We start from the raw sequence: 26,806 nt of genomic DNA on the forward strand, positions 1-26,806 counted from the left end.
GTTTAGAAGTGAGTTAATTAGGTGAACATTCTCACTCACATTGTTTTTCCAAAGTAGTGCATTCTGGTAAACAAAGCCCAAAATCAATAAATAGAACTGTTGGCCTGATATTGATTCTGCTGTCAGCTTGATTGGTTACATGTCAAGCACTAATGGCAAACCAACAAACCAACATTGAGGCAGAAACGACAACTAGTTTGATGTCATGTCACCTGAGGTGCTGTGATTGGGGGAGGGCCCCACTGGCTTGGGGGATGGGAGAGGACCGTTTGGTTCCTGTTGAACCGGAGAGGTCTGGATAACAAATAAAAAATACTTGAATAAACAGCCCAGATAACATACTTTACATGTGGTTACTTTGTAACGTATTGATGGAGTTAGAAATATTTAAAGGTGCTGATGAATTCATCTTTATTAAGCATGATGGGGTGGTCGATCCATAAACCCTCCAAACTATCCTTCCATCCACCCCTTCATCTATCCAGCACGCATCTATCTATTCTGTAACCTCTCCTCCTTCTTCATCTAGTAGGGTGAAGGACTCCCAGCCCTGATCCGATGACCCCTGACCCTTCTCAAAGACACGTCTTTCAGCTGACAGCCACCAATCAGAGATAGCCTGCAGCTCCGTCCGCTCGATAGACCCCAAAAGGATCATGGACTCTGAGGAAACAACAGAGGGAGAGGGAGAAGGAAAGAGACATTCCAGTGGATTCTTCTGTGTCATTTGAGGCCGGTGCTTTTGTACACTTTCCAATATTTCTCACCTTTGGAGTCGACTAGAGGGATGGTTTTGAGGGAGGTGGAGTCCAGCAGATAGCCCAGCTCCCGATAGGTGGACTGGGAAGACAGGAAGATCACCTTCCGCACCATCATGTCCTCCACAAATATGTTGTATTTACTAAGAGAGCAGAATAAGTTATTGCTAACAACAACACCCTTTTCCAACTCTGATGTTATTACAAGTTTGATAGAACAGCCTCATTAGTAGCCTATGGCATTCTGATCTGTTTGATGACCACCCTTCCCCGAACACTAAGACAGCAGAAGGACAGCAGTGAGGACGGGGTGTGTTTACACCAGTGTAGACCGAATGTGTTTGCAGTAGTGACGACAGGATGTGTGTTACAGCAGTGAGGACGGGATGTGTGTTACAGCAGTGTGGACGGGATGTGTGTTACAGCAGTGAGGACGGGATGTGTGTTACAGCAGTGAGGACGGGATGTGTGTTACAGCAGTGTGGACGGGATGTGTGTTACAGCAGTGAGGACGGGATGTGTGTTACAGCAGTGAGGACAGGATGTGTGTTACAGCAGTGAGGACGGGATGTGTGTTACAGCAGTGAGGACGGGATGTGTGTTACAGCAGTGTGGACGGGATGTGTGTTACAGCAGTGAGGACGGGATGTGTGTTACAGCAGTGAGGACGAGATGTGTGTTACAGCAGTGAGGACGGGATGTGTGTTACAGCAGTGAGGATGGGATGTGTGTTACAGCAGTGAGGACGAGATGTGTGTTACAGCAGTGAGGACGGGATGTGTGTTACAGCAGTGAGGACGGGATCTGTGTTACAGCAGTGAGGACGGGATCTGTGTTACAGCAGTGAGGACAGGATGTGTGTTACAGCAGTGAGGACGGGATGTGTGTTACAGCAGTGAGGACGGGATGTGTGTTACAGCAGTGTGGACGGGATGTGTGTTACAGCAGTGACGACAGGATGTGTGTTACAGCAGTGAGGACGGGATCTGTGTGATTGTGTCCCTGGGCATGTTATGTAAGTGTGAATGAGCTTGAGTGTGTTTTGTGGGTTTGAGCCTTAAATACGCAGATCAGAGTGCAGTGCAGAGAGTTGTACAGTCTGATGGCCTGGAGGGTAGAAGCATATTTTTTTCAGAATCTCTGTACTGGTTGTAATTCCCCAGAATCCCTGTCTTTGCCAGATGGTAACCTGCTCAACAGCTCCATGGCTCAGGTGGCTGAGGTCCATGGTGATCTGTGTGGTTTATCTGTAAGCACCATGTGGAGGAAATGTTCTGGAGGGCAGCTTGCCCCTCATAGTGACTCAGACTGTTAGTGAGTGGTGATGGGGTCATCCCAGGTGGTACGGCAGCCTGATAGTGTGATCTGTAAAGGGTTCTGAGGGTCCCCCTGAGGGACATGTGTTTTATCCTGCCTCTGTCACACTTGGAACATGCCGTGGGTGGCTGGAAGCCATTTCAGGTCATGTTGATGTGAACAGCACAGAGGGGCTTGAAGTACTTTATATGTTTTAGTAGTCACTGTAGGAAAACCGCCCTAAAAAAATTTGATTTTGTGAGCTGAAGCACCTGTAAAAACAATGATGGCGTGACCTTCTGAAAGGGAGTATAGCAACGATTGATCGCTTTGTGTGCCGCATTGGAAATGTGTCTATGTGTCTGTGAATGTATTAATATGTATCATTTTGTACAATTGCCAGGAATTTCTTCTCCCTTATGACCTTGTTTTCCAGCAGGTTTTACATTTCTTGACAAGCCATTCTGCCTTTTATCACACTGCTCACAAAACCAGGAGGTTTCCACAAAGAGGGTAACCAGACAAGGCAGAGCCAGTTTGGTATCAGCTTGAAGAAGGCTATACACTCCAGAGACACTGATTGATAAGGAGTCCTGCAGGACATAATTGGGTCTATAGATGATCATGAGATATTCTGGGGATGTTTTAAGTTTGCACAATCAGAACATGAGTTACCTATGGATGTCCCACAGCTGGCCTGGTAGATAACATGGTGATGACTGGTGAATGATCAGAGGGGATAGCCATGATTATGTAAAGTACAGAATATAAGAACATTTTAAATCTCTATGGAGACAGAATTTAGCCTTTTGCTGAGTATAACCACTCTGACCACACCCACACACGTACCCTTCCTCGTTCCCTCTTCATCCCCATCCTCATCCCCCTTCTCATTTCCTTCCTCCTTCCCCTCCTCGTTCCCCTCCTTGTTCCCCTCCTCGCCCACTCCTCGTCCCCCTCCTCATTTCCCTCCTCTTCCCCCTCCACATCCCCGTCCTCATTTCCCTCCTCGTCCCCCTCCTCGTTCCCCTCCTCGTTCCCCTCCTCGTTCCCCTCCCTGTTCTCCTCCTCGTTCCCCTCCTTGTTCCCCTCCTCGCCCACTCCTCGTCCCCCTCCTCATTTCCCTCATCATTTCCCTCCTCATCCCCCTCCGCATCCCCCTCCTCGTTTCCCTCCTCGTTCCCCTCCTCGTTCCCCTCCCTGTTCTCCTCCTCGTTCCCCTCCCTGTTCTCCTCCTCGTTCCCCTCCCTGTTCTCCTCCTCGTTCCCCTCTTCTGCTTCTACACTTCCAGGCCATAGCCAGTCCTGCTCTGAGTCATAACCCAAACACAGGTCCCAATCCAACTGATGTCCGTGAGTTGCTGTTGACTGTAAGATGTGATACTGGAAGTGTTATGAGCAAGTACGTAACAAGTGTCAGAAAAGACAATAGTCCGCAAAGTTAACAAGGAGCCAGAAACAAGAAGATTGTGTTTCAGCGCCAAATGAATGGCCTGATATCAGACATTGAATCCAGAGCCTATAGTTTGGGAGTGGTTACATTTATCTTGGTATAAATCTGGGCATTTTATCAAAACGGAGGCTGGGTGCACAAAGTGGTACCAAAATGTCCAACCAGTTCTCTGAGCCACTACGATGTGGTTGGGGTACCTGATGTGTCCCAAGCTGAGCTCAGGGAGGTAGGGCAGCTTCTTGACCTGGATGATGGAGTCGTAGAGGGACGGCTGCAGGCCCTGGGCCACCATGTTGGCCAGGATCACTGCCACCATCATGGGCAGGATGTGAGAGATCTGGCCCGTCAGCTCGAAACAGATCACCGCCGTGGAGACCGTGTGGGTCACCGCCCCGGTCAGGGCTGCCGCACCTGCGGAGTGGGGGGCCAGTGGGGGGGGGGGGACTGGTTAACTGGACTTGGAAAGTAGGCACTAAGGAGAGATCAAGCGACCAAGAAGGAGCACATGACTGGAAACCAACCGCTAACAGGGAGGAGACTCACCAATGACAGCGTAGCCCCCAGGGAGGATGCGATAAACGATCCCATCAAACAAGATCCCGTTTGGGAACAGAGACGCCATGATCTCCCCTACCAGACGTCCAAACGCTGCCCCTGGGAACAGCAGGGAGAGGGGATAATCAGTTGTGTTTCTGGGAAGGTTCAGCACATCATGGTAAATTAATGCGACATGGGGATGGACGTTTCATTTCCTCAAACTTGTTCTAGAGGCTGGAATTAATGTTGACACAATGAAGAGGGCAGAACTAACATTCCAACTCTGAAATCACTCAATTTAAGTTTAATTTCTAAATGGTTAAGATAAGGGTTAGGGTTACATTCAGGGTTAAGGGTAAGGACAAGCACTAAACCTGGTCAAATGTCTGCTTCAAACATTATGTTTTTAAAAATCCCACCCTTGAGTCAACGAATCACATTCATTTCTGCCTTCAGGTTATGTATGAGTATATGAAACTCCAACATGCCAGATACACCACGTTCATGTTCCCAGGTCTGATCTCAGGCTCTTACCCAGTATGAACACTGGCATGAAGGCTCCAGAGGGAATAGGCATCGTTGTTGAAACAGCAGACATCCAGAACTACAACATCGGGAAGGAGTGTGAGAAACCAATAATCTTTTATAGAATATAATAAAGATGCAATGAACAAGGTCAACTATCAAATAATGCAGTTATAAACATTTTAATAACACCAATAAAAGATTTGAATGTCAATGCGTTTTTACTTTGTGATGAAGCTTGTCCCTAGTCTATTGCATCAAAAGCAAATGAGCCTGGAAAACCTACCATTCCAAGAGCATGTGAGCTTGGAAAACATACCATTCCAAGAGCATATGAGCCTGAAAAACCTACCATTCCAAGAGCATGTGAGCCTGGAAAACCTACCATTCCAAGAGCATTAGAGCCTGGAAAACCTACCATTCCAAGAGCATGTGTGCCTGGAAAACCTATCATTCCAAGAGCATGTGAGCCTGGAAAACCTACCATTCCAAGAGCATGTGAGCCTGGAAAACCTACCATTCCAAGTTGGCCTTTAGGGAGGGACTGCATCATTCTATAAGAGTGTGAAGTATATGGAATCTTTTCAATTTAGCGAATCAAAATACTGTGAAGTGGGGCATGAAATGCTGCTATATTTCAAATTTTTTATCGTGTAAACAAATGCTCCTATTATATCCAGACTACCCTGACCCAGCCACTTCACACCACCAGCTAATAGTCTACAACCCAAGAGATAAGATGCTGACTGTTGACTCAGTTGACTAAGCAAATTAAACCAATGATTATCGCAGCCAGAATTTTCACTGCCTTCTTATTTTTCATGGTCACGTTGTTCGAGATTTTCCACCAGACCTGTGAATTCGGGTGTCAGGGAATGAGACTGACTCAGAGGGATGACGTACCTTCATAATGAAAAAGAGGAGCAGGATGAGGAAGACGCTGACGTCGGGGTGTAGCCAGGCTGAGGAGCGTCCCAGGCCGGGGGGAGGGGCAGTGGCCGAGAGTTTGGTCCAGGTGAAATTATCAAACAGGGAGTTTATACACTCTCTGGGCATTAGCTGGACAACAGGGAAAGAGAAGGGGAAGTGGGTGGAAATGGGGTTGTGGAAAACGATGTAGGAATGGGGGAGAGAAAAAAAGACACAGAGAGTGAGAGGGAGGGAGGTGGGTAATAAAACATTACTGAAGTACATTCAATAATATCAATAATTTATGGCCCCTCTGCTCAGGTTATTCGAAGTGGATTGTCACAAAGAAAAGTGTAGAGGAAGTAGTTTCGGCATGGTAGACTTCACATTACTACATATCTGCTTGAGAAGCTCTACAGTGGGGTTAAAGGTTGATTTGAAGCTATCACCCAAAAAAAAATGTGTTGCTCAATTCACTCTACAGGCTATACATGCCTTCATAAATGGTTTTAAATGTGGGAAGAAACTACTATAAAGCTGATGTTGTTTTCTGACCTCTCCAGCCATAAACTGGCCAAATCCAGGAGGAAATGTGAGGGTGGCGATGACAAGCGTAACTGCTCCTGGGTAGATCAACCGACTGAACATAAACATACAAACAACAACAAACAACATCACTGCACAAGAGGCATATTGAACAAAAAACACAATGCCATATCAGAAATGTGAACACCTTTAAGGTTGTAACATTCAAAGGCAGGAATCGTATCTCCGTGCCAGACTGTCTACAGCTCTGCCTTTCCTTATGTGTGAGCTCAATGTACTGATCAGTGAGTCACAGGCTCAGTGAGGGTTTTTAACTGTCTGGCTGTAAGGCTGTTAAACAAGACAGGCTCTGTGGTCTGTATCAGATGACTTACTGACCCAAATTTAATTTGGATTGTGGAAAGTGGCAAGGATATTGGTAATAGTGTCTGCTAAGCATTCAAATTGTGAAGACATTTGGGAGAGTGTGTGTGTGTGTGTGTGTGTGGTGAGGGGGGCTATCAGTGCAGACTTATAGATCTGGTATTTGGGGGGTTTTGACTGTAATATAATTTCTATATTCAAACAAAGTATTGTGTGTGTGAGGGTTTGGGAGGGCGGGATCTCACTGCTTGGTTAGAAAGCGTGTGTGTGTGTGTGTGTGTGTGTGTGTGTGTGTGGGGGGGTTTGGGGGGGCGGGCTCTCACTGCTTGGTTAGAAAGCGTGTGAGAATGGTCTGTCTCCTCATCACTAGGACCACCTGTCTGTTCAGGTAGACAAAGAAGGCCCCAAGAAACCCACAGGAGATCCTACAACAGAGGACAGGGAATCAGGGAGACACACACACACAAGCCAACAGATCCGCACCCAGGAGTTCTGTTGGAAATTCATCAACATTGGATGTGTGTGATGTTTACAAAGAGCTCTTACCCAATGAAAGCAAAGGCAGGGAGCTCCTGTAGGTCAAAGGGGAAATCCATCCGGAAGTTGGTCCGGAAAAGAGCTGTAATGGTGACTGTAAAAGAGAAACAGAAAGAGAGAGAAAGAGAGAGGTGGGTGAGAAAACCTTACTGAAACACATTCAAACAGAAACAATGGCTTTCATTTATGACCCCCTTCTCGGGTTACACCAAGTGAAAAGCCCCCAAAATAAGTGGAGAGGAGGTCGTTTCAGCACGGCAGACTTCACAAGACTACATCTCTGCAGGAGCGGCTCTACAGTGGGGTTACAAGGTTGATTTGACGCTGTCACCTGAAGACTGGTTTATGGAACGTTAGAAATGAACCGGGTTGCTTAGCTCAGCCAGGCGAATAAGGAAAGCTTATTATATTCTAGACTACATTACCGTGACATTAAAGGGGGGTTGAGGTAACATCCAGATGTTGTGGGGAGGGAATGTTTGTGTGATGAGGCACTGCCATTCAGGACTCACCGGCGTCTTTATTCCACACAGACAGCACCCGGAATATGAAGGCACTGAAGGTGGCAGCAAAGTACCCTCTCCAGTAGTTCCTCACTGCAAAGTAGGTAGACGTGACCTCAATACTGAACAGCACCCCTGGAGAGGAGAGGGGAGGGGAGAGGAGGGGAGGGGAGAGGAGGGGAGGGGAGGGGGGAAAATGGGGAGGAGAGAGGAGAGGGGGAATTAGGGAGAGAAAGAGGGAGGGAAAAACGGGGAGGAGAGAGGAGAGGAAGGGAATGGGGGAGAGGGAACGGGGGGAAGGCTTTGAGTTTTAATGGGAGTGGAATGAGACCAAAAGCACTTCAAGCAATTATACACAACAGGAGGGAACCACGGAATACACACACATACACACAGAAAGAGACACACACATACACAGACGCACGCACACATACACAGACGCACGCACGCACACACACACACACACCCCATCACACAGACATGTCCAACCACACAACACACACAAGCACATGCCTGAATTGAAAGCCCACACTCTGCATGAGAGCAAAAAAAACATCAGAGTGAGTAAAAGTCATGACTGTGGGTAAGATTAAAGGAGATGATAAAAGACCATATTTGAAGAGGAGAGACAAGCTGGGCTCTAATGATTTTATCTCTGTGTTGCTGCACAATGTTTCCTATTCAAGCTGCCGCTGATAGACCCTGTAGATTACTGTTAGAGGAAATGACAAGCTGTAGAGGGTTAGGGAGAGAAAGAGGGAAGGCAATGATATGGAGAGTTATTCAGGAAGGTCATTCAAGGGTTAAAGAGAACATATGTTGAATATGTTGAGAATATGTAGTGAAAAAGGGAATGTAAAAGATTAGAGTGTGGAGGTTAGGGTGTGAGTTAATGTAAACCTTCTGGTAGTGAGTGAGGGATACAGCAAAACATTTAGCAAAGTTGGAGGCTAGGGAGAGAAGGGATACAATGAAATAGAGAGTGGAGCTTAGGGAGATAGATACTGTAAAACACATAGTAGAGGGGATGATAGGAAGAGGGATACTGTAAAACATGTAGTAGAGGGGATGGCAGGAAGAGGGATACTGTAAAACACAGTAGAGGGGATGGCAGGAAGAGGGATACTGTAAAACACATAATAGAGGGGATGGCAGGAAGAGGGATACTGTAAAACACATAGTAGAGGGGATGGCAGGAAGAGGGATACTGTAAAACACATAGTAGAGAGGATGGCAGGAAGAGGGATACTGTAAAACACATAGTAGAGGGGATGGCAGGAAGAGGGATACTGTAAAACACATAGTAGAGGGGATGGTAGGAGGAGGGATAAAGTAAAACATGTATAATAAGCAGGGGTACCGTACCTCCAAGAGGAGTGCCGAAACAGCAGCCCACACCAACGGCACAGCCAACAGTCAGAATGTCTGTGTAACCATAAGGGTTCTACTGACACAGACAAGAGAGGAAGTCCAGGGATGGAAAGTAAGGGAGCAAAAGAAAAATGGAGAGGGCAAAGGATTGAGAGAATACATTGGGAATGGATGAGAGGGAGAAGAAACAAGAATAAAGTGAATGAAGAATTTTCCCAACAGTGTGATACAGAACAAGGCAGAGGTATGCACAACAGAGCGATCAATCAATCTCATTTAATTAATAATTTTCACATAACCAGTTGTCACAAATTGCTCATACAGATAGCCAGCCTGAAACCCAAACGAGCAAGCAACAAGGAATTGATGCACAGCGGCTAAGAAATTATCAAATGGCCACACCAGAGAATCACACAGGCCCTGGACAAACCATTACCATAATGAGCGAGCAGATCAACAGAACATGCTGTCAAGAAGATAGAAGATAGAATTACTTTCACCTAAAATTACTAAAAGAAATATTTAACTATAAAACAGTCCAATCTAATCTAGCTTTCTTTCACGGCAGTAACACCTGGCAGACTCAGGATGAGCAGAGATCGAGACGTGTGTCCTCTGAGGCACATTGCGCCAAGCAGTAATTTTTTATCACACCGGTTGCCCAACCAGAAAGTGTTGGCCAGTACCTACATGCCGGAAGTGGAATACATTCAAGAACAGGTACCAAAACCTACCACAAGGAGCCACTAGAGTACAACACAGCAAGGCAACTTCTTCTGACACCAAACCTTTCCGACCATGGATGGTGCTGAGCCAATTTACACCGCTACATGAAAGGCCCATGGGCGTTGTAGGAATGCTGCGACCAAGATTTGTACTCCTTGCCACAATGACACAGCTGTATACACAATATATTTGCATCTATTACAGGCCAGAAGTTCCTTGAGCCTTGTTTTCTGGGGCCTTCTGTGCTGTAAGTGGTGAGAGGTACATTGGATGTAAAAAGTCCACACACCCCTGTGGAAATGCCAGGTTTTTGTGATGTAAAAGGATGAGACAAAGATAAATCATGTTTAATGTGAACAATTCATAATAACCTGGTTGAATAAGTGCACACACCTTCTTATAACTGGGGATGGGGACAGAATTGTTAAATAGATGTTAAATAGAAGTCATTACACACCTGCCATCATTTAAAGTGACTCTGATTAATGACAAATAAAGTTCAGCTGTTCTAGTAGGATTTTCATGACATTTTCTTAGTTGCATCTCAGAGCAAAAGCCATGGTCTGCAGAGAGCTTCCAAAGCATCAGAGGGATCTCATTGTTGAAAGATATCAGTCAGGAGAAGGGTACATAAGAATTTCCAAAGCATTAGATATACCATGGAACACAGTGAAGACAGTCATCATCAAGTGGAGAAAATATGGCACAACAGAGACTTTACCAAGAACTGGACGTCCCTCCAAAATGTATGAAAAGACGAGAAGAAAACTGGTCAGGGAGGCCTCCAAGAGGCCTACAGCAGCATTAAAGGAACTGCAGGAATTGCTGGCAAGAACTGGCTGTGTGCTACATGTGACAACAATCTCCCGTATTCTTCATATGAATGGGCTATGGGGTAGGGTGGCAAGACGGAAGCCTTTTCTTACAAAGAAAAACATCCAAGCCCGGCTGAAGTTTGCAAAAACAAACATCAAGTCCCCCAAAAGCACGTGGGAAAATGTATTATGGTCTGATGAAACCTGGTTGAACTTTTTGGCCATAATTCCAAAAGGTATTTTTGGTGCAAAAACAACACTGCTCATCACCCAAAGAACACCATACCCACAGTGAAGCATGGTGGAGTTAGCATCATGCTTTGGGGCTGTTTTTCTTCAGCAGGAGACAGGGCCTTAGTAGGGTGGAGGGAATTATGAATACCAGACAATTTTGGCACAAACCTTCAGGAGTCCGTTAGAAAGCTAAAGAGGAAGAATAAGTTCACCTTTCAGCACGACAACAACCCAAAGCACACATCCAAATCTACAAAAGCACGGCTTGGCCAGAGCCCAGACTTGAATCCAATTGAACATAACTGGGGTGATCTGAAGAGGGCTGTGCAAAGGAGACGTCCTCGCAATCTGACGGATTTGGAGCGATTTTGCAAAGATGTGGCATGCTAATAGACTCCTATCCAAAAAGACTGAGTGCTGTAATAAAATTAAAAGGTGCTTCAACAAAGTATCAGTTTAAGGGTGTCCACACTTATGCAGCCAAGTTATTGTGAGTTTTAAATTTTTCAATTGAATTGTTCACGTTATAGGTCACATTAAAGGTGAAAAAAGTCCTGACATGATTTATCTTTGTCTCATTCTTTTACATCACAAATACTTGGCATTTTAACAGGTGTGTGTAGACTTGTTATATCCATTGTACATTCATGGGTAAGTGGGTGGGACTTGCCTCCTACGGGGGCAGCGAAGCAGGTGGCCACTCCCACAGCACACGCACACACCAGCAGGTCCTGGTTATGGGCCCTAATCTGAGGTCAGAGGTCAACAGAACACACCAGAGGGTGGAGGGTGTTGGGGAGGATAGTAGGCCAGGGGAGAGGGGTGGAGGATTTTGGTGGAGACAGGGAAGGGGAGAGGAGAGGAGGATTTTGTGGGAGACAGGAAGTAGGGTAGGGGATTTAATGAGAGACAGGGTGTTGGGGAGAGAGGTGGATTTTGGGGGTGACAGAGTTTATGGGAGAGGGTTGGAGGGTTTTGGGGGAGACATAGGTTATGGGAGAGGAGTGGAGTGTTTTGGGGGAGACAGATGATATCGGAGAGGAGTGGAGGGTTTTGGGGGAGACAGTGGATGGGGAGAGGGGTAGAGGGTGTTGGGGGAGACAGTGGATGGGGAGAGGGGTAGAGGGTGTTGGGGGAAGCGGGGTAGGAGAGAGGGTGGAGGGTGTTGGGGGAGACATGAGGTATAGTAGGGGGGAGAGTCAGGAGATGTGGGGGGGGGGGGGGGGGGCAGAGACAGTCATGGGAGGTCAGTGTTAATAATACACAAGTCTGACATTACCATTATTAATACAGACACAAACGCCGAGCTGTCACAGAGGAGCCAAGCTAAAGACAAACAAAAGGGATGGAGGGAGTGAGACAGAGAGAAAGAGAGAGGAAGACAGGACAGAAGAGATAGGGAGGGAGGGAGAGAGACAGGAGAGAAGAGAGAGACAGTGTGGAAGAGAGAGCAAGAGATAGAGTCAGAACAGCAACAAGGGCTAAAGTTGTGAGACTTAAAACAGACTCAAGAGCTCTGACATTGTAGAGCAACAGCCTCACAATCCCATTCCATATTAGTTACCAGTCAGGTCAAAGGTCATTCCAGTGGGGGGGTGCTGTGAATTGTAGTTTGTTTTGGTCCAGGCCTCAGCTTACCTCGTAAACTCCTGAGAAGATGGACATGAATCTGCTCAGCACAGCAGCACAGATACTGGCAATGTGGACAAAGGGACCCTAGGAGGTAGAAGGAGTCATTTTCACCCGGACTAGTCCACACATCTTGTGTAAACATCGGCTATTAAGTCATTTCACTCAAACTGCTTGGGTATGTCAATGAGTAGCTTTCCCCCTCAATTTCTGGATTAATCCTCAAGGTAAAGAACATATCAGTTGAGAAGACATCCAGGTAGTACATACATATGAGGCAAAAACATAATTTACTATAAACAAAATAGCTTTCCCCCTCAATTTCTGGATTAATCCTCAAAGTAAAGAACATATTAGTAGAGAAGATATCCAGGTAGTACATACATATGAAGCAAATATAATGTTTATCTCAAATTAGGCAAAAACAGCAAGCTCTCTAAATGTCCATGAATGTTTCATGCATGTCCTGAGCTGTCCCCAAAGTAATTTAGTGCCTCTCCCAGATTCTAATGCAGAGACCCACTAAGAACATAATATTTATAGACATGGAAAATGTTCTCTGATTCAGGTGTTCTATCTGTAGCACATTTTATCAGCAGGAATTAATCAGGTACGTTTGACAGTTGGCAACCCTCCATAAAGGGAGAATCAATGCATTTTGTCGAGGAGTTGAGGAAATTGTTTTAGTCCCAAAAGAAAGAAGAAAGAACATGACACAATGATGTATTATACTCTGCAGGAGAGAGGAAAAAGTGTGTGTGTGTGTGTGCGTACGTGCGTGTGTGGGTGTGTGTGTGTGTGTGTGCGTGCGCATGCGTGCATGCGCATGTGTGTGTGTTTGGGGGTGGGGGGTGGGGGGTGGTAGGTTGGAGAGGAGAAATAGCCAGACCTCTTTCCCCACGGGCATGCCACTGCCCAGGCCAGCGGTCAGTCCGATGACTTTGGCCACAAAGGCTTTGAGAGTTAGATACTCCTTCAACACCACCCCTCTGAGAATGGTCTTCAGCTCAGGGATTCCAGAACCTACAAGAGGCAGAAATACAGGCTGAGAGATGGACACATCCCAGTGACAAGGCAGCTCTGCTCGACTGGCACATTTAGGTAACTGGGTGGGCGACAGACACGGAGACCAGGAGAGAAACATTGTTCTTAGTACTGACCTATGGCCTGTGGGGAGACCAGGTTGCAGAAGAAGGAGGCGAACATGACGAGGACTATGGGGTAGATGACCCAGGCCAGGTACTGGATCGGGACATTGCCAGTAAGCTCCCCGTGCATCCACTTATATGCTGGGAGAGGCAAAGGAAAGAGCGGGTATGGAAGGACTACATCTATGCAAGTAGGCTGTCAGGGTAAAGGGTCACCTAGAAGCTACGGTGAACTCAGCCAGAGGGGGTTATGGGGGCTGTAGTTATGTACCTTGTAGGCTCTTGGCACTGGCGTAGTCCATGCTCCAGCTGACCAGTGCCATGGTGAGGCCTAACAGCACCAGAAAGATCCAGTCCTCCCCCAGTTTTGTCACAATGTACCGCTGGATACGAGCCACGCAGTCTACTCCAACACAAGAACAAGAAGCAATGTTTTACTGTTTGTATTAAGGCCCTCAATATAACTTTCACCTGCGGTTGTTAGGAAGGATCTATTTAGAGTCGGTCCTTGTCTCCCACCTCGGCATTTGGAGTAGGGGTGTGACGTCTTTGTGGAGGAGGTGTGTGTGAGATATGACTCCATGGTGACGGAGTGGTGATGTCGTTGGCCATGCCCCCGTCTGGTGTCTCCTTTTTGTTTCCTCCATTGTCTCTCTGTTAGCAGCCGTGTTGCCTCCCTCCTGGCAAAGCTACCCAGCTGCTCCCTGTACTCTCCGTAGAGCTGGACAGAACAAAGACTACATTACCCACCATGCACGACAGACGCCTGGACAGAGACAATATGATAGCCTCAGTGCATCATAAATAACAGCCCGTTTTAGAAGATCGGTAATACAGTCACAAGTTTCCAAAAATGCTCCACAGATTGAATGCCCCCCAAACGTGTCCTTGATTACCTAAGAAGACTTGGAGGCACCAGAACAAACTGAAGACTCCATTACCAATAAAGCTGCTCTATTATGAAAAGTTATACTCCCCATGCAGCTAAACACTGTCAACATTGCCTAAAAATAGGCAGGATACCGTATGATTTGTTATGTGTTGCATTGTCTTGAATTTGAGAATATGAAAATGGGTAGATTGGAGAGAGGAGGTGGAGGAGGAAAAGAGAAGTGAATCCGAGGAAACTAGAGAGAGGTCCTCAATAGGAGCATAGGGAGAAAAGAGTATATGGCACGGTGGTGATTAACCAGGTATGAAGGGAGAATGTGTGGTTTGGAAAACTCTGCCGGACAGAAAAAGAATCACTGGAGCGAAGGAGGTAGATCAAGACTTTTCATTGATATACAAACAGGGTTAAGAACCTTGCTCATAGGCTGAACAGCTGTGATTCGATCCAGCAAGCAGCACACGCCGAACACAAAAATATCTTTCTATCGCATCGTTGGGATGAATAATAATAATGGAATTAAGTTTAAATGAATGTTAGTATGAGGCCCCCAAATGGCTCAGTGTTGTCATTGCAGCCTGGAGTAAAATTTCTACTTGTAAATAAAAACAGAATGTAAAGATGTGCAAATTATTTAAACCCTATATTCAATAGAAAGCAATCCAAAGATAACATATTTAAATGTTGAAATTGAGATATTTAATATTTCTTGAAATATATAGGCCCACTTTGAATTTGATGCCAACAACACGTTTCAAATAAGTTGAGACAGAGGCAACAAAAGACTGGAAAAGTTGTGTAATGCTAAAAAACCAAACCTGGTGGCATATCACACAACTAATTTGGTCAACAGGTCAATAACACGATTGGGTATTAAAAGATCATTCCAGAGAGGATGGATCTGTCAGAAGTGAGGATGGGGAGGGGCTCATCACTTTGTGAAAGACAGCGCAGGCAAATGGTTCAACAATTTAAGAATAAAGTTTCTCAACATAAAATTGGAAAGAGTTTGGGGATCTTATCATCTACGGTACATAATATCATTAAAAGAGTCTGAGAATCCGGAGAAATCTCAGTATGCAAGGAACAAGGTTGAAAACCAATATTGGATGGCCGTGATGTTTGGGCCCTCAGGCGGCACTGCTTTAAAAAGAGACATGATTCTTTAGTGGAAATCACAGCTTGGGCTCAGAAACACTCCTGAAAACCATTGTCTGTGAACACAGTATGACACAGCATCCACAAATCGTTAGCCTCATAACATAATTGCCTAAGTCAAATTTCAATGTTTTTGGAAAACAAGAAAAAAAACATTGAAATCACATTGTTATTTTTTATTGATATTATAACAGTACATTCAACCAGATGTGTGAACAAGTATGCAAAAAGAAAAAGATCCATCATCAATTGCCTAACAAATAAAAGTGACTTAGACAGAATATGCCATGACTTGGGCATTTTTTCTCTTACATATAAATGCAAACATGACATAACAAAAGTGGTTTTACTCTCCTAAATATAACCAAGATGTGTAACTTGCCAACCTTAACCAAGTTGTTTCTTAATGTCTAACCTTAACCACTGTTTTCCTTTCCCACCAAGTTCCACTCAGGTGCTGAACACACTCATTTTCACACTGTCTATTGATGAGGGAGGTTGTCATAGTACTGGTGGGCCACTCTTGGTAGTACTTGCCTGCAAGTCAATGAATTTCCTGAGTGTAATTGGCAATTGGGCAGGAAAGAGTGTGACCAAGTGGAATGGTTCTTCGGGGACGTTGATTCCCTGAGGCAGGTTCAGACTCAAAATCCAACTTGTACCGGATTCGACCATCAGCCAAGTACTGGAGAGCCCGGAGGCCATGGAGTGTGGGGTCACCAACTTTTTTACCTGGTCGAATATTGGTGACATAGGCCCCAGATAACTTCATGAAGTCATTGTGGTATAGCTGAGTCACTTTGTATGGGGATGGATGCATTCATGCAGTCTCGAACATGACAATGTAATCACGTGGAGTGTGAATATCTTTGACGATGCGCCGCTCAATGAGGCTATGCATGGAGTCACACTCCATTTGTGTGTGCCCCGCAACCAGAAACTTTTGCTCTATGGTGACACCATGATTCATGGCCAGATGAAGGTAGGTGTTGCTGATGGCACCACACCGATTTTGATATCCACAGCCATCACTCCAGACAATGACTTTCTCAATGTTTCCGTTGGCCTCTAGGATTGATTCGAAGTGTTTGGACTGCAGATGGGCAGAAACCTCACTGCTGAGGGAGCCTTCATGCTCTTCCCAAGCGTAACAATATCCATCTTTGTTGTTCATGTTGATGCAAGTAAAGTTGTGCATCTGTAATTTAGTTTTGTAATACTTTGTCTTCTCATGTTTTCTCCCATTTTGTCTGTATCAAAACTGCCTAAGTCAAAGAGATGACTAAGGCAGATAGTGTTTTTGGATTCTAATAAGTGTTGTGATTGGCTAAGGACATAGGCAGAACGACAGGATGATGCAGCAGTGGCAGGACAGTAAAATAAGGCAGATATCAAATTTGGCCAAAAAATGACTTAGGCAATTATGCTATGAGGCTAACGAAATGCAAGTTAAAACTCTACCATGCAAAGTAGAAACCATATATAAACAAGATCCAGAAACACCACTGCCTTCTCTTGGCCAGAGCTCATTGGAAAACTGTCCCTTGGTCTGACAAATAAAAAATCTAAATAATTTTTGGGAATCACGGTTTCTCCAGACTAAAATGGAGAGGGAGTGTCAAACCACTTTCTGCACTTATTACAATAGCATGGCTCTGTAATAAAAGAGTCTGGGTGCTAAACTAGCCTGCCTTTATTCCAGACCTGTCACCTATTGAAAACATTTGGCGCATTATGAAATAAAAAATATGACAAAGGAGACCCCAAACTGTTGAGCAGTTAAAATCCTATATCATGCAAAAATGGAAAACATTTCACTTTCAAAACTACACCAATTGGTCTCCTCAGTTCCCAAACGCTTACAGAGTGTTGTTAAAATAAGAGGGGATGCAACACAGCATAACATGCCCCTGTCCCAACTTTTTTGAAACATGTTGCTGGCATCAAATTCAAAATGGGCACATACATTTTAATAAAAACAATAACATTTCAACATTTGATATGTTGTCTTTGTACTATTTTCAATTAAATATAGGGATAAGTGATTGGCACATCATTGCATTCTGTTTTTATTTGCATTTTACTCAGCGTCCCAACTTTTTGGAAATGGGGTTGTACTTACAGTATATCAATATCACAGACTGGTTCCAATTCATTAGTCTAAATCACTGCAACAGCAAGGCGCCAGACGGTGAAGTATCTGGTTGTCAAGGGAGGAAAGCTGCTGTAACTAACCAACAAACCATGAGGCCCACTGACAACCACGTCACATGATACAGGTGCAACTGTCATTCATTTCAAAACTTCTTTGCAGATAAAAGCAGAGTAATTAATGTTGTGACACTCAACATTTCCTGTAATGTGTTTGGCTGTCTACCCACACATCTGTGTTTGTCATCTGTTACTAGGGCCAATGTGTTCTTTAAATGATTAGTTGGGTTTGTGCAATAAACGATCCCACACAACACAAATTGAAGCTAAATGGGCACAGTAAAAATGGAAAAAACATTTGTAGCTAAACACTTTGTCATATTTTTTTTATCTAAATTGATTTTAGATGCAATATAATGTTATCTAATTAACTAAGACTGAGGGATGTCCACTATATTTAAACTAGCTAATATTAGTATTTTTGCTAACTATTTTTGACTAGCTTTGCGAATAAAATACCACATTTGATAACATGATGATGATAATGATAAAAATAAAATAATGTTTGCTAGATATTTGTGTGATTTATTAGTGTAATCAAATTTTAGGGTAATTAAAACAAAGTAGTAATAAACCTTTTTATTACTGCAGTAATACAACAGTAATAAACCTTTTTTAAGTTATTAACCCCATTCCATTTTTGACCATGAATATTGCCATAGAATGTTAAAACAGTAGCAACGGCGCGACTGTGACAGAGGTGAAATCGATGAAGTGGTTAGGTATGAAAGTTAAGTAAAAGCAAGATATTTCTAACTTAATTAATGTTCGATAGCTGTATAGTTAGGTAACTAAAGTTACATTAAATAACAATACATTTTCCAGTATACAATATATTAAAAAAACAGAAAACAGAAGCAAAACAAGTTTTCTTGCTAGGATCAGGGTTAACCCTTTCCTTGATATAGAAAGCAATAAACATTCTACACACATTCTGTATTCATCCCATAATATAAATCAATCGCAATCAATCAAATCTCAAAATATACTACAGATTTACAAGCTTAGGATCAATATTGTATATAACCATGTTGCATACTGTACCTCTTCTAGGCCAGGTCTCTTAGGCATGCTGTAAGGTGACTCTCCTCAACCTACAGTACAGTGATATTTGACTGTGAGGTCAACACTAACCACAAACATCATAACATAATCAATCTGGGATAAACAAACAGACAGGTCTGGAAAAAAAAAGAAAACCTGGGCAGTGATGACAAAACTTATGGAGGGGGGCAGAGGGAGAGAATAGGGTAAGACTGCAACAGTGAAAGATAAGCCACAGTGGAATGAAAGAATGAATAAACCAAAGCAAAAGAAGAGAGCGTCGTCCCAGTTTCACTCCCTAGGGAAAGACAGATAGAGAGAGACAGCGTGAGAGAGACTCAGATATCTCTGATTCATCTGTTTCTGAGAGCCTATCACTCTCCCTCAGTCAGCCTGGGTTTGTCCTGTGTCACTGTGTGACCCTGTGTGTGGAGCCATCCACTCTCAAACCCACATAATACACCGATAACCCAGTCACAGCCATGCCACATACACACTGTTACAGTGGACTCAACACACGCAAAAGCTGCAGAGAATGGTAAACAACAAGTTGAGGGCTGAATACCACCAATTTAAAGAATTGGTGCACGCACACACAAAAACCTTAAAATACCTTTGTGTGGGATTACAATGAATAATGTGACCTTTCTAAATGTTCCACGTGTCTCTGTTTAACAAAACAGAATGGGAGAAAGAGAGGAGGTGGAGAACCTTAGAATAAAGGAACAAATGTTTAATGGGTTTTGGGTGGGGAGAGTGGGAGAGGGGGAACGGGAGGCACAGAGAACCACGCTCAGGGAGAGAATTAGAGCTGCTAACAGATGCATAGAGTGAAGGGCAGGATGACATTGAGAGTTAATTAAAAAAAAATTATAACAACTGATTCATGGTTCCCTAGTGAGTGTGTGTGTGTGTGTGTGTGTGGTTACAAAAAACACAGCAGCATAGCAGTGTACAGTGTGATTGCGAGATAACTGCCTTCATGGAAAATCTGATCCTTTCCATAGGCCTACATTCCCTTGAAAGAGCTATTATAACTGTAGCCATATCCTATCAGTCACACTGACAGTACAAACATGAAGAATGAAACGCTCACACATCTCATTATAGCATAGGAATGTTCTGTCTGAATACTTCCACCACCTAACACCATGCTGGATGTGTATTCCGTAGTGACATGACTAATGTAGAATTCCTGAGTAAGGAGAACCCACCCCCGGGGAAAAAACCATGGCTCCGATCACAGTTTAAATTACAGGGGTACCTGGGGCACTCACACAACATTCCCATAACACATTTGGGCATTCAAATAAACCTGTAACAGTGCTCACTGTCACAGAGCACCAAGGAGACCAAGGTGTCACTCATAGGAGTCAATATAGAGTCAATGTGTCCCTCACAGTAGTCAATACAGAGTCAAGGTGTCACTCATAGGAGTCAATACAGAGTCAAGGTGTCACTCATAGGAGTCAATACAGAGTCAATGTGTCCTTCACAGTAGTTAATACAGAGTCAAGGTGTCACTCATAGGAGTCAATACAGAGTCAAGGTGTCACTCATAGGAGTCAATACAGAGTCAAGGTGTCACTCATAGGAGTCAATACAGAGTCAAGGTGTCAGTCATAAGAGTCAATACAGAGTCAAGGTGTCACTCACAGTAGTTAATACAGAGTCAAGGTGTCACTCATAGGAGTCAATACAGAGTCAAGGTGTCACTCATAGGAGTCAATACAGAGTCAAGGTGTCACTCATAGGAGTCAATACAGAGTCAAGGTGTCACTCATAGGAGTCAATACAGAGTCAAGGTGTCACTCATAGGAGTCAATACAGAATCAAGGTGTCACTCATAAATACAGATTCAAGGGGCCAATTATAGCAGTTGATAACCGTAGAAAAACTATTCAATACACTGTGCAATAACTCATTGCAGTTGAACCACAACACAAATCAAGACCACTTGACCACTATAAACAAGGTCACTGGAAATGTCATGTGAACAGTTTGAATGTCAACACTGTTATCGTCACCTCCAAACCGTTTACAATGATGTTATGTTACGACACAATGAAGAACCATGAATAGGATTAATAAAGATCATTATCACTTAATATCTTACCAGAATCTGGTCGAAGTTCAGACCCGTCTCAAAAGTGTTGATGCGCTCCTGCATCTTTCTTCCTCTATTCCCAGGGGCAGCATGAGTCTCCCGCTATTCCCGACACTAACACCAGGATATACCCTCGATCTGCATAGATCTCTACTTGTCAGGCCTTCATTATATACCAGTCTGTGTGACTGTACCTGCCTTCTCACTGTCCAGTAGGGAGGTAGTCAATAACTGACTGATGTGGTCACAGTACAAAAGACACACACACAGACACACACGTACACACAGACACACACAGACATTGAGGAAGGGGTGCAAGCTAATACACTTAAGGGTTGACAATAAGTTGTCAACAGCTATTCATTCTCCCGGGTCTACTGCCTATAAGCCAGTGGGCCAGTCAGTCAGCCCTGCAGACTCCAGCTATTCCATCCTAGAACGTAATAAACCATACTGGGGACACCAACATCTTGCAGGGTGGGAATGAAAGAAATTACTGTTGTTTTTATCGCCTGGGTGTAATTTTCACGTGCTACATTTTCCCTAGGGCTAAATTAGATCATCAAAAAGGCAGGAATTTTAATTAGAAACAGAATCTTCAATTGAAATAAGAAAAGATTAATACAGTGAAGGAGCACCACTGATATTAATATATAGGCCTTGACCTACAACAAAGCAAAGCTCTGTAATGGAAGGACAATGGTGTATGATGAGGACTTGTGGTAATCAGTGCTGCATAGAAATAGTTTTAATGCATTGAAATAATCACAGCATATCCACAATGTCTAAAAATGAAAAAACCTCAGACCATCCTTGTTGCGTAGATTTTTCCCTATATTGTATGGGATCTGAATGATCAAGCGATTTAAATTGAAAATGCTGTGCAGTCGTACTGACTCATTTGTGGAAACAGTGAACACATTTCAAACCTCTTCTCTTGTGAAAACATTATACACAATCCCTCCAAGGGGAAATATAGCCACAAAGAGCTAAAGATTCATTCATATTTTGTTTGTCAGTCCTGGAAACCATTAAAGTCCCTGTAACGTCTGCTCGGTGTGGCACCGCGGCTCCCCTTCCTCTCCGGCGCTCCACCTCACCGGTGTACTAACCACCAGCAGGAGAGTGATGGCAGCAGCACATCCCGAGGACGCATCTGTTTCCAATCACTGTTTGGTTGGGTTTCTATTCGGTTGTTCACCCAATGTACCTCACAGATGGTTATTTGTCTGTCGTTATAGCGTTGGTTCCTCACCCAGATTTTGAGTGAGGAACAGAAGTGTTCAATTTGCAGTGGACTCTTAATTTTAACCCTTCTGTTCCTTACAAATTATATGTATATATATATACACACACACACACACGCACATATACACACACATATATATATATACACACACACACACACACACACACACACACACACACACACACACACACACACAAACGCACATATACACACACACATATATATATATATATATATGCATACATACATATAATTTGTTATAAGTGCTTAACAACACAAAACTATTTCAAAAACAACAGCCAACACTTACTAAGTGTGGAAGCATAGTTAATAAGGCCAGAGAAGATGTAAAATATCCCCTGAGGTGCCTTATGGCAAGTATAAATATGCAATCAATACAATTACAATAGGATATTTTTCATACATTCAGTGTTCAAACCACAAGTTGACAATACCAGAGGCAGGGCAAGTGGAGCACAACAAACATTTACACTTTTATCTTCCCAAGTCACACCGGTCAAAGCATGGGAGGGCACCTCACTAACCTGCTGACCTCAGTTAGGTTTGCAGGAACACAAGCTGCCTGAGGGAGTTGCTATAAGACCAGGAAATCCCTGGTGATGAGGCCAACCCTCCCTACGTGACGCATATACAAAGAAAACTGGAAAAGAAGACTCCTGTGCTCAGTGGTGGTGGATAGGATTAGGTTTGCAGTATTATATTTGTGGGATTAGCTTTGGAGGATTAAGTTAGCAGGATTGTATGTATTGGTGACTACTGGAAACATGGTATAAAAAGGTACAGACGTACACTTTAAGGAGCCGTACACAGATTCTTTCCCTTCACTAAACACCTATCGGGATATACTTTACATTACTCAAAACAATCTAAGCCCCCCGCCAAAAGAAAACATCCCCTCTCGCCTCCTGTGTACCCTGACTCCCCCCTTAAGCCCCGCCTCCTGGGGTTGAAACCCAACTCTGGGTTAAATTTAGAGCCAGTGGCCCACTTCTCCCTGAACCATGCTGACTCACATTGAGGTAAAACACTAAGATGTACCTGTAGCTCAGATATAGATGTGATGTTTTTTCTTTTTTGTATTATTGATCAATGATAATAAACCTGTAATTAAAATATATTACATTCATTATAAAAAGTGTGTCATAAACCAGAAGTGCCAACTTAATGTTACTGTTTGTTCGGATTAAAAACGTAAAAAAGAGATACATTTATATTTTACCAGGTAAGTATTCTATGAACAGGTACTTATTTACAGATACGACATGGAAGTTATTAAGGTTAACTGCCTTGCTCAGGGACATGGTTTTCTTCCTCTTGTCGGCCTGGGAATTAGAACATCCACCAGCCTTTCGCTTTGAGCACTTTAAAAAAAAAAAAACGACCCAGTCACTTTTAAAGTTCCCATGCTGTGTTTCTCATTTGCTCTTTATATCATCATTGTAATTCATGTCTTATAAAAAATACGAAAAATAGCAGTTCAGCGTGACACAGCGGTTACACACCTTTCTAATTTGACTTGGCTACAGTCACCTATAAATGGGGTTTCTACTGGGGCATTAATTGTATATCTCAATGCCAACCAACCGTTGCTAATGCTTCAGCAGAACAGTCTGATTAGTAGGCCACTTAAGTTATTCAGTGTAGGTAAGGCATACTGTCAATTTGACTAGAAAATGCAGTAGAACTGTGCTCACCTGCAAAATGATTGGCACCCACGGAAAACGATGATCAAGACAGTTTTCCCATAATTATTTAGATGCATTTTAGCTTTTTTACTGTTTATATTAAGCAGCCTGTTAATTTATACTAATACAAAAACAGTTTATGGTTCCAAGTAATAGATTTCTTTCTCCAAAAGATAAATGTAAACATTATTCACTTATCAGTGGCAAAAGGATGTGGCAAAATTATTATTTTATTCAAGCAAGTGAATTGAAGGGTCTGAATGAGCTGGAAAGATTCTTTATGGAGGAGTGGTGTCAGAACCCTTCCAATTAGTGTTCCAATCTCATAACATTGATTATGGCTCAGAAAAGGCTCCGCACTGTCATCCTTCTGAGGGGCATGTACAAAAAATACTATGTAAGAATTTCGTGTGATTGTCTTGAATCATAATTATATATTTTTTTACAATACAGCTCATTAGCTGTGCTATACATTTCATGAAGCATTTTTTGCTCATTGTTCTTAAAAGGTGCCAATACAGTAGCTACCTTCTGTACCTGTCTCAATGGTTCATGTTCGATTACAAGTTCTCACTACTGAAATAAATATGGTATTTTGCTAGGAAAACTACAGAAAAACTACGGAGCCTAGCATTCCATGTTTAGGTAGTCACTCAGCACAATCAGGGGCTCTACGTGACACTGAGTACAATTTGATATGACAGTGGCCCAGCGGACGTCTGCTGTTATGTACGCTGTTGTACGCAGGTGCTGCGGCATGTCCAACTGGATCAACAATGTTAATCAGGTGATCCAGAATCTGTTATCAGATAGAAGTCTGTGGTCACCTGGTTATTATTCAAATGATGGCAGGCTGACTTATGTGAAAAGCTGGCAGCTATGCACGTTGCTGGGATGGCAATGGCATAAGAAGCATTTAATAGCCTACTGTAAGCATTGGGAAATGTCTATTATATCAAACACCATCAAGACCCACATGGGAAAACTCCTGCAAAAGATATGTACACATGTAGAGGATTTTCTCAACCTATATTTACATATGTGCCCTGAATATATTTATGAAATATATAACTTGCGCGTCTCACAATATCATAATACAATGCATGTCATATATTTTAATGTTGAATATTATGTGTTGAAATGATGAAATACAGTTGTGCTCAAAAGTTTGCGTACTCTTGGAGAATTGATAATACATGTACCATTTGTAAAGAAACATGAGTGAGCAGGCAAAACGCATGGCTTTTATTTCTTATGGGATTCACACTCAACTGTAGGTCATAACAGAATTGCACAATCATATAACAAAACATGGCAACAAAGAAAAAAATTAACTGACCCCTGTTCAAAAGTCTGCATACCCTTAGTTCTTAATACTGTGTATTGCCCACTTTAGCATCAATGACAGTGTGCAGTCTTTTGTAATAGTTGTCTATGAGGCCCTGAATTCTTGCAGGTGGTATAGCTGCCCATTTGTCTTGGCAAAATGCCTCCAAGTCTTTGGTCGTCTTGCATGAACCGCACCTTTGAGATCTCCCCAGAGTGACTTAATGATATTAAAGTCAGGTGACTGTGATGGCCACTCCAGAACTTTTACCAGTTTCTGCTGTAACCACTGGAGGGTCAACTTGGCCTTGTACTTAGGGTCATTGTTGTGCTGGAAAGTTCCAGAGCGTCCCATGGGCAGCTTTCATGCAGAAGAATGCAAATTGTCTGCCAGTATTTTCTGATAACATGCTGCATTTATCTTGCCATCAATTTTCACAAGATTCCCTGTACCTTTAAAGCTCACACACCCCCAAAGCATCATTGAGCCCCCACCATGCTTCACAGTGGGGATGGTATTCTGTTCACTATAGGCCATGTTGACTCCCCTGGTTGTGACCATGAAGCTCTATTTTGGACTTGTCACTCCAAATTATAGTGTGCCAGAAGCTGTGAGGCGTGTCAAGCTGTAGTCAAGTATATTGTAACCAGGCTTTTTCGTGGCATTGGCGCAGTAAAGGCTTCTTTCTGGCAACACGACCATGCAGCTCATTTTTGTTCAAGTATTGTTGTATTGTGCTCCTTGAAACAATCACCCCATCTTTTTCCAGAGCAGCCTGTATCTCTCCTGAGGTTATCTTTGTATCCCGAACATTTCTTCTGGCACTTTTGGCTGAAATCTTTCTTGGTCTATCTGACCCTGGCTTGGTATCAAGAGATCCCCGAACGTTCCACATCTTAATAAGTGATTGAACAGTACTGACTGGCATTTGCAAGGCTTTGGATATCTTTTTATATCCTTTTCCATCTTTATAAAGTTCCATTTCCTTGTTATGCAGGTTCTTTTCTGCTCATCATGGTACAGTCTCTAGCCTGCTCTGTGCATCCATGTGAGAGCCAACAAACTTATTGACTATTTATACACAGACACTAATTGCAATTTAAAAAGCCACAGGTGTTGGAAATTCACCTTTAAATGTCGTGTGTCACCTTGTCTCTCTCTGACAAGGCCAAACATTCAAAGCTATGTAAACTTTTGATCAGGGCTATTTGGGTGATGTCTGTTATCATTGTGATTTTAAAAGGAGCCAAACAACTGTGATAAAAATGGCTTCATATGATCATTATCCTTCAAAAACCCTTTGTTATATTTTTTGCACGATCAGTCATATTTCCAAAATCAATGACATCATTTCTGCCAGGGTAACCTTCAAAGCATTATTTTACAGAGAAAAGGAAACTCATTATGAAAACAATATGCATATATTTTTAACAGTATCATAATGAATGCTATTCATCTCTGTAAAAGTACTTCAAAGAAATGACTAGATAACATAATAAACACAAGAAACAATACAAATACAGAAATATATCAGTTAGATGTAAATGCTAAATGCATATTACCAACTATTATTTTGTCAATTTTGTATGTATTTAAGATATAGAAAACCTTTGAAAACAGCCCAAATCGAATATGTAAATAAATCTATGACATATATGTATTACTAAAGTATGGCCGTATAATACATATATTAGTATATGTTTAGAAAAGATATAGGCACATATTAAAAATATGTTTTCAAAAAGATATATCAATATCCCACAAAT

At 43.0% G+C, this 26,806-nt stretch overlaps 1 protein-coding gene across 3 annotated transcripts in view; it reads right to left on the reverse strand.

Moving 5' to 3' along the window:
* The window catches only part of clcn1b (chloride channel, voltage-sensitive 1b), a 34,007-nt gene that overhangs the window by 4,077 nt on the left and 3,124 nt on the right, over positions 1–26,806 (reverse strand). For 2 of the 3 annotated variants that reach the window (XM_010884958.5, XM_010884956.5), the window contains exons 2-18: positions 13,869–14,070; positions 13,621–13,752; positions 13,362–13,490; positions 13,091–13,224; positions 12,211–12,288; positions 8,792–8,870; positions 7,436–7,561; positions 6,933–7,017; positions 6,710–6,811; positions 6,033–6,117; positions 5,472–5,627; positions 4,578–4,647; positions 4,050–4,160; positions 3,704–3,917; positions 768–901; positions 509–663; positions 213–294 (exon numbers count right to left, since the gene is read on the reverse strand). In XM_010884958.5, the coding sequence (XP_010883260.1) occupies positions 213–294; positions 509–663; positions 768–901; positions 3,704–3,917; positions 4,050–4,160; positions 4,578–4,647; positions 5,472–5,627; positions 6,033–6,117; positions 6,710–6,811; positions 6,933–7,017; positions 7,436–7,561; positions 8,792–8,870; positions 12,211–12,288; positions 13,091–13,224; positions 13,362–13,490; positions 13,621–13,752; positions 13,869–13,932 (1,936 nt within the window). In that variant the 5' untranslated portion in view covers positions 13,933–14,070. Of the gene's footprint in view, positions 1–212; positions 295–508; positions 664–767; positions 902–3,703; positions 3,918–4,049; positions 4,161–4,577; positions 4,648–5,471; positions 5,628–6,032; positions 6,118–6,709; positions 6,812–6,932; positions 7,018–7,435; positions 7,562–8,791; positions 8,871–12,210; positions 12,289–13,090; positions 13,225–13,361; positions 13,491–13,620; positions 13,753–13,868; positions 14,071–20,767; positions 20,819–26,806 lie in introns of those variants that run through there. The other variant, XM_034288638.1, reaches the window with a different exon arrangement.

The sequence above is a fragment of the Esox lucius genome, chromosome 20, assembly GCF_011004845.1.
Source record: "Esox lucius isolate fEsoLuc1 chromosome 20, fEsoLuc1.pri, whole genome shotgun sequence".
Lineage (NCBI taxonomy): Eukaryota > Metazoa > Chordata > Actinopteri > Esociformes > Esocidae > Esox > Esox lucius.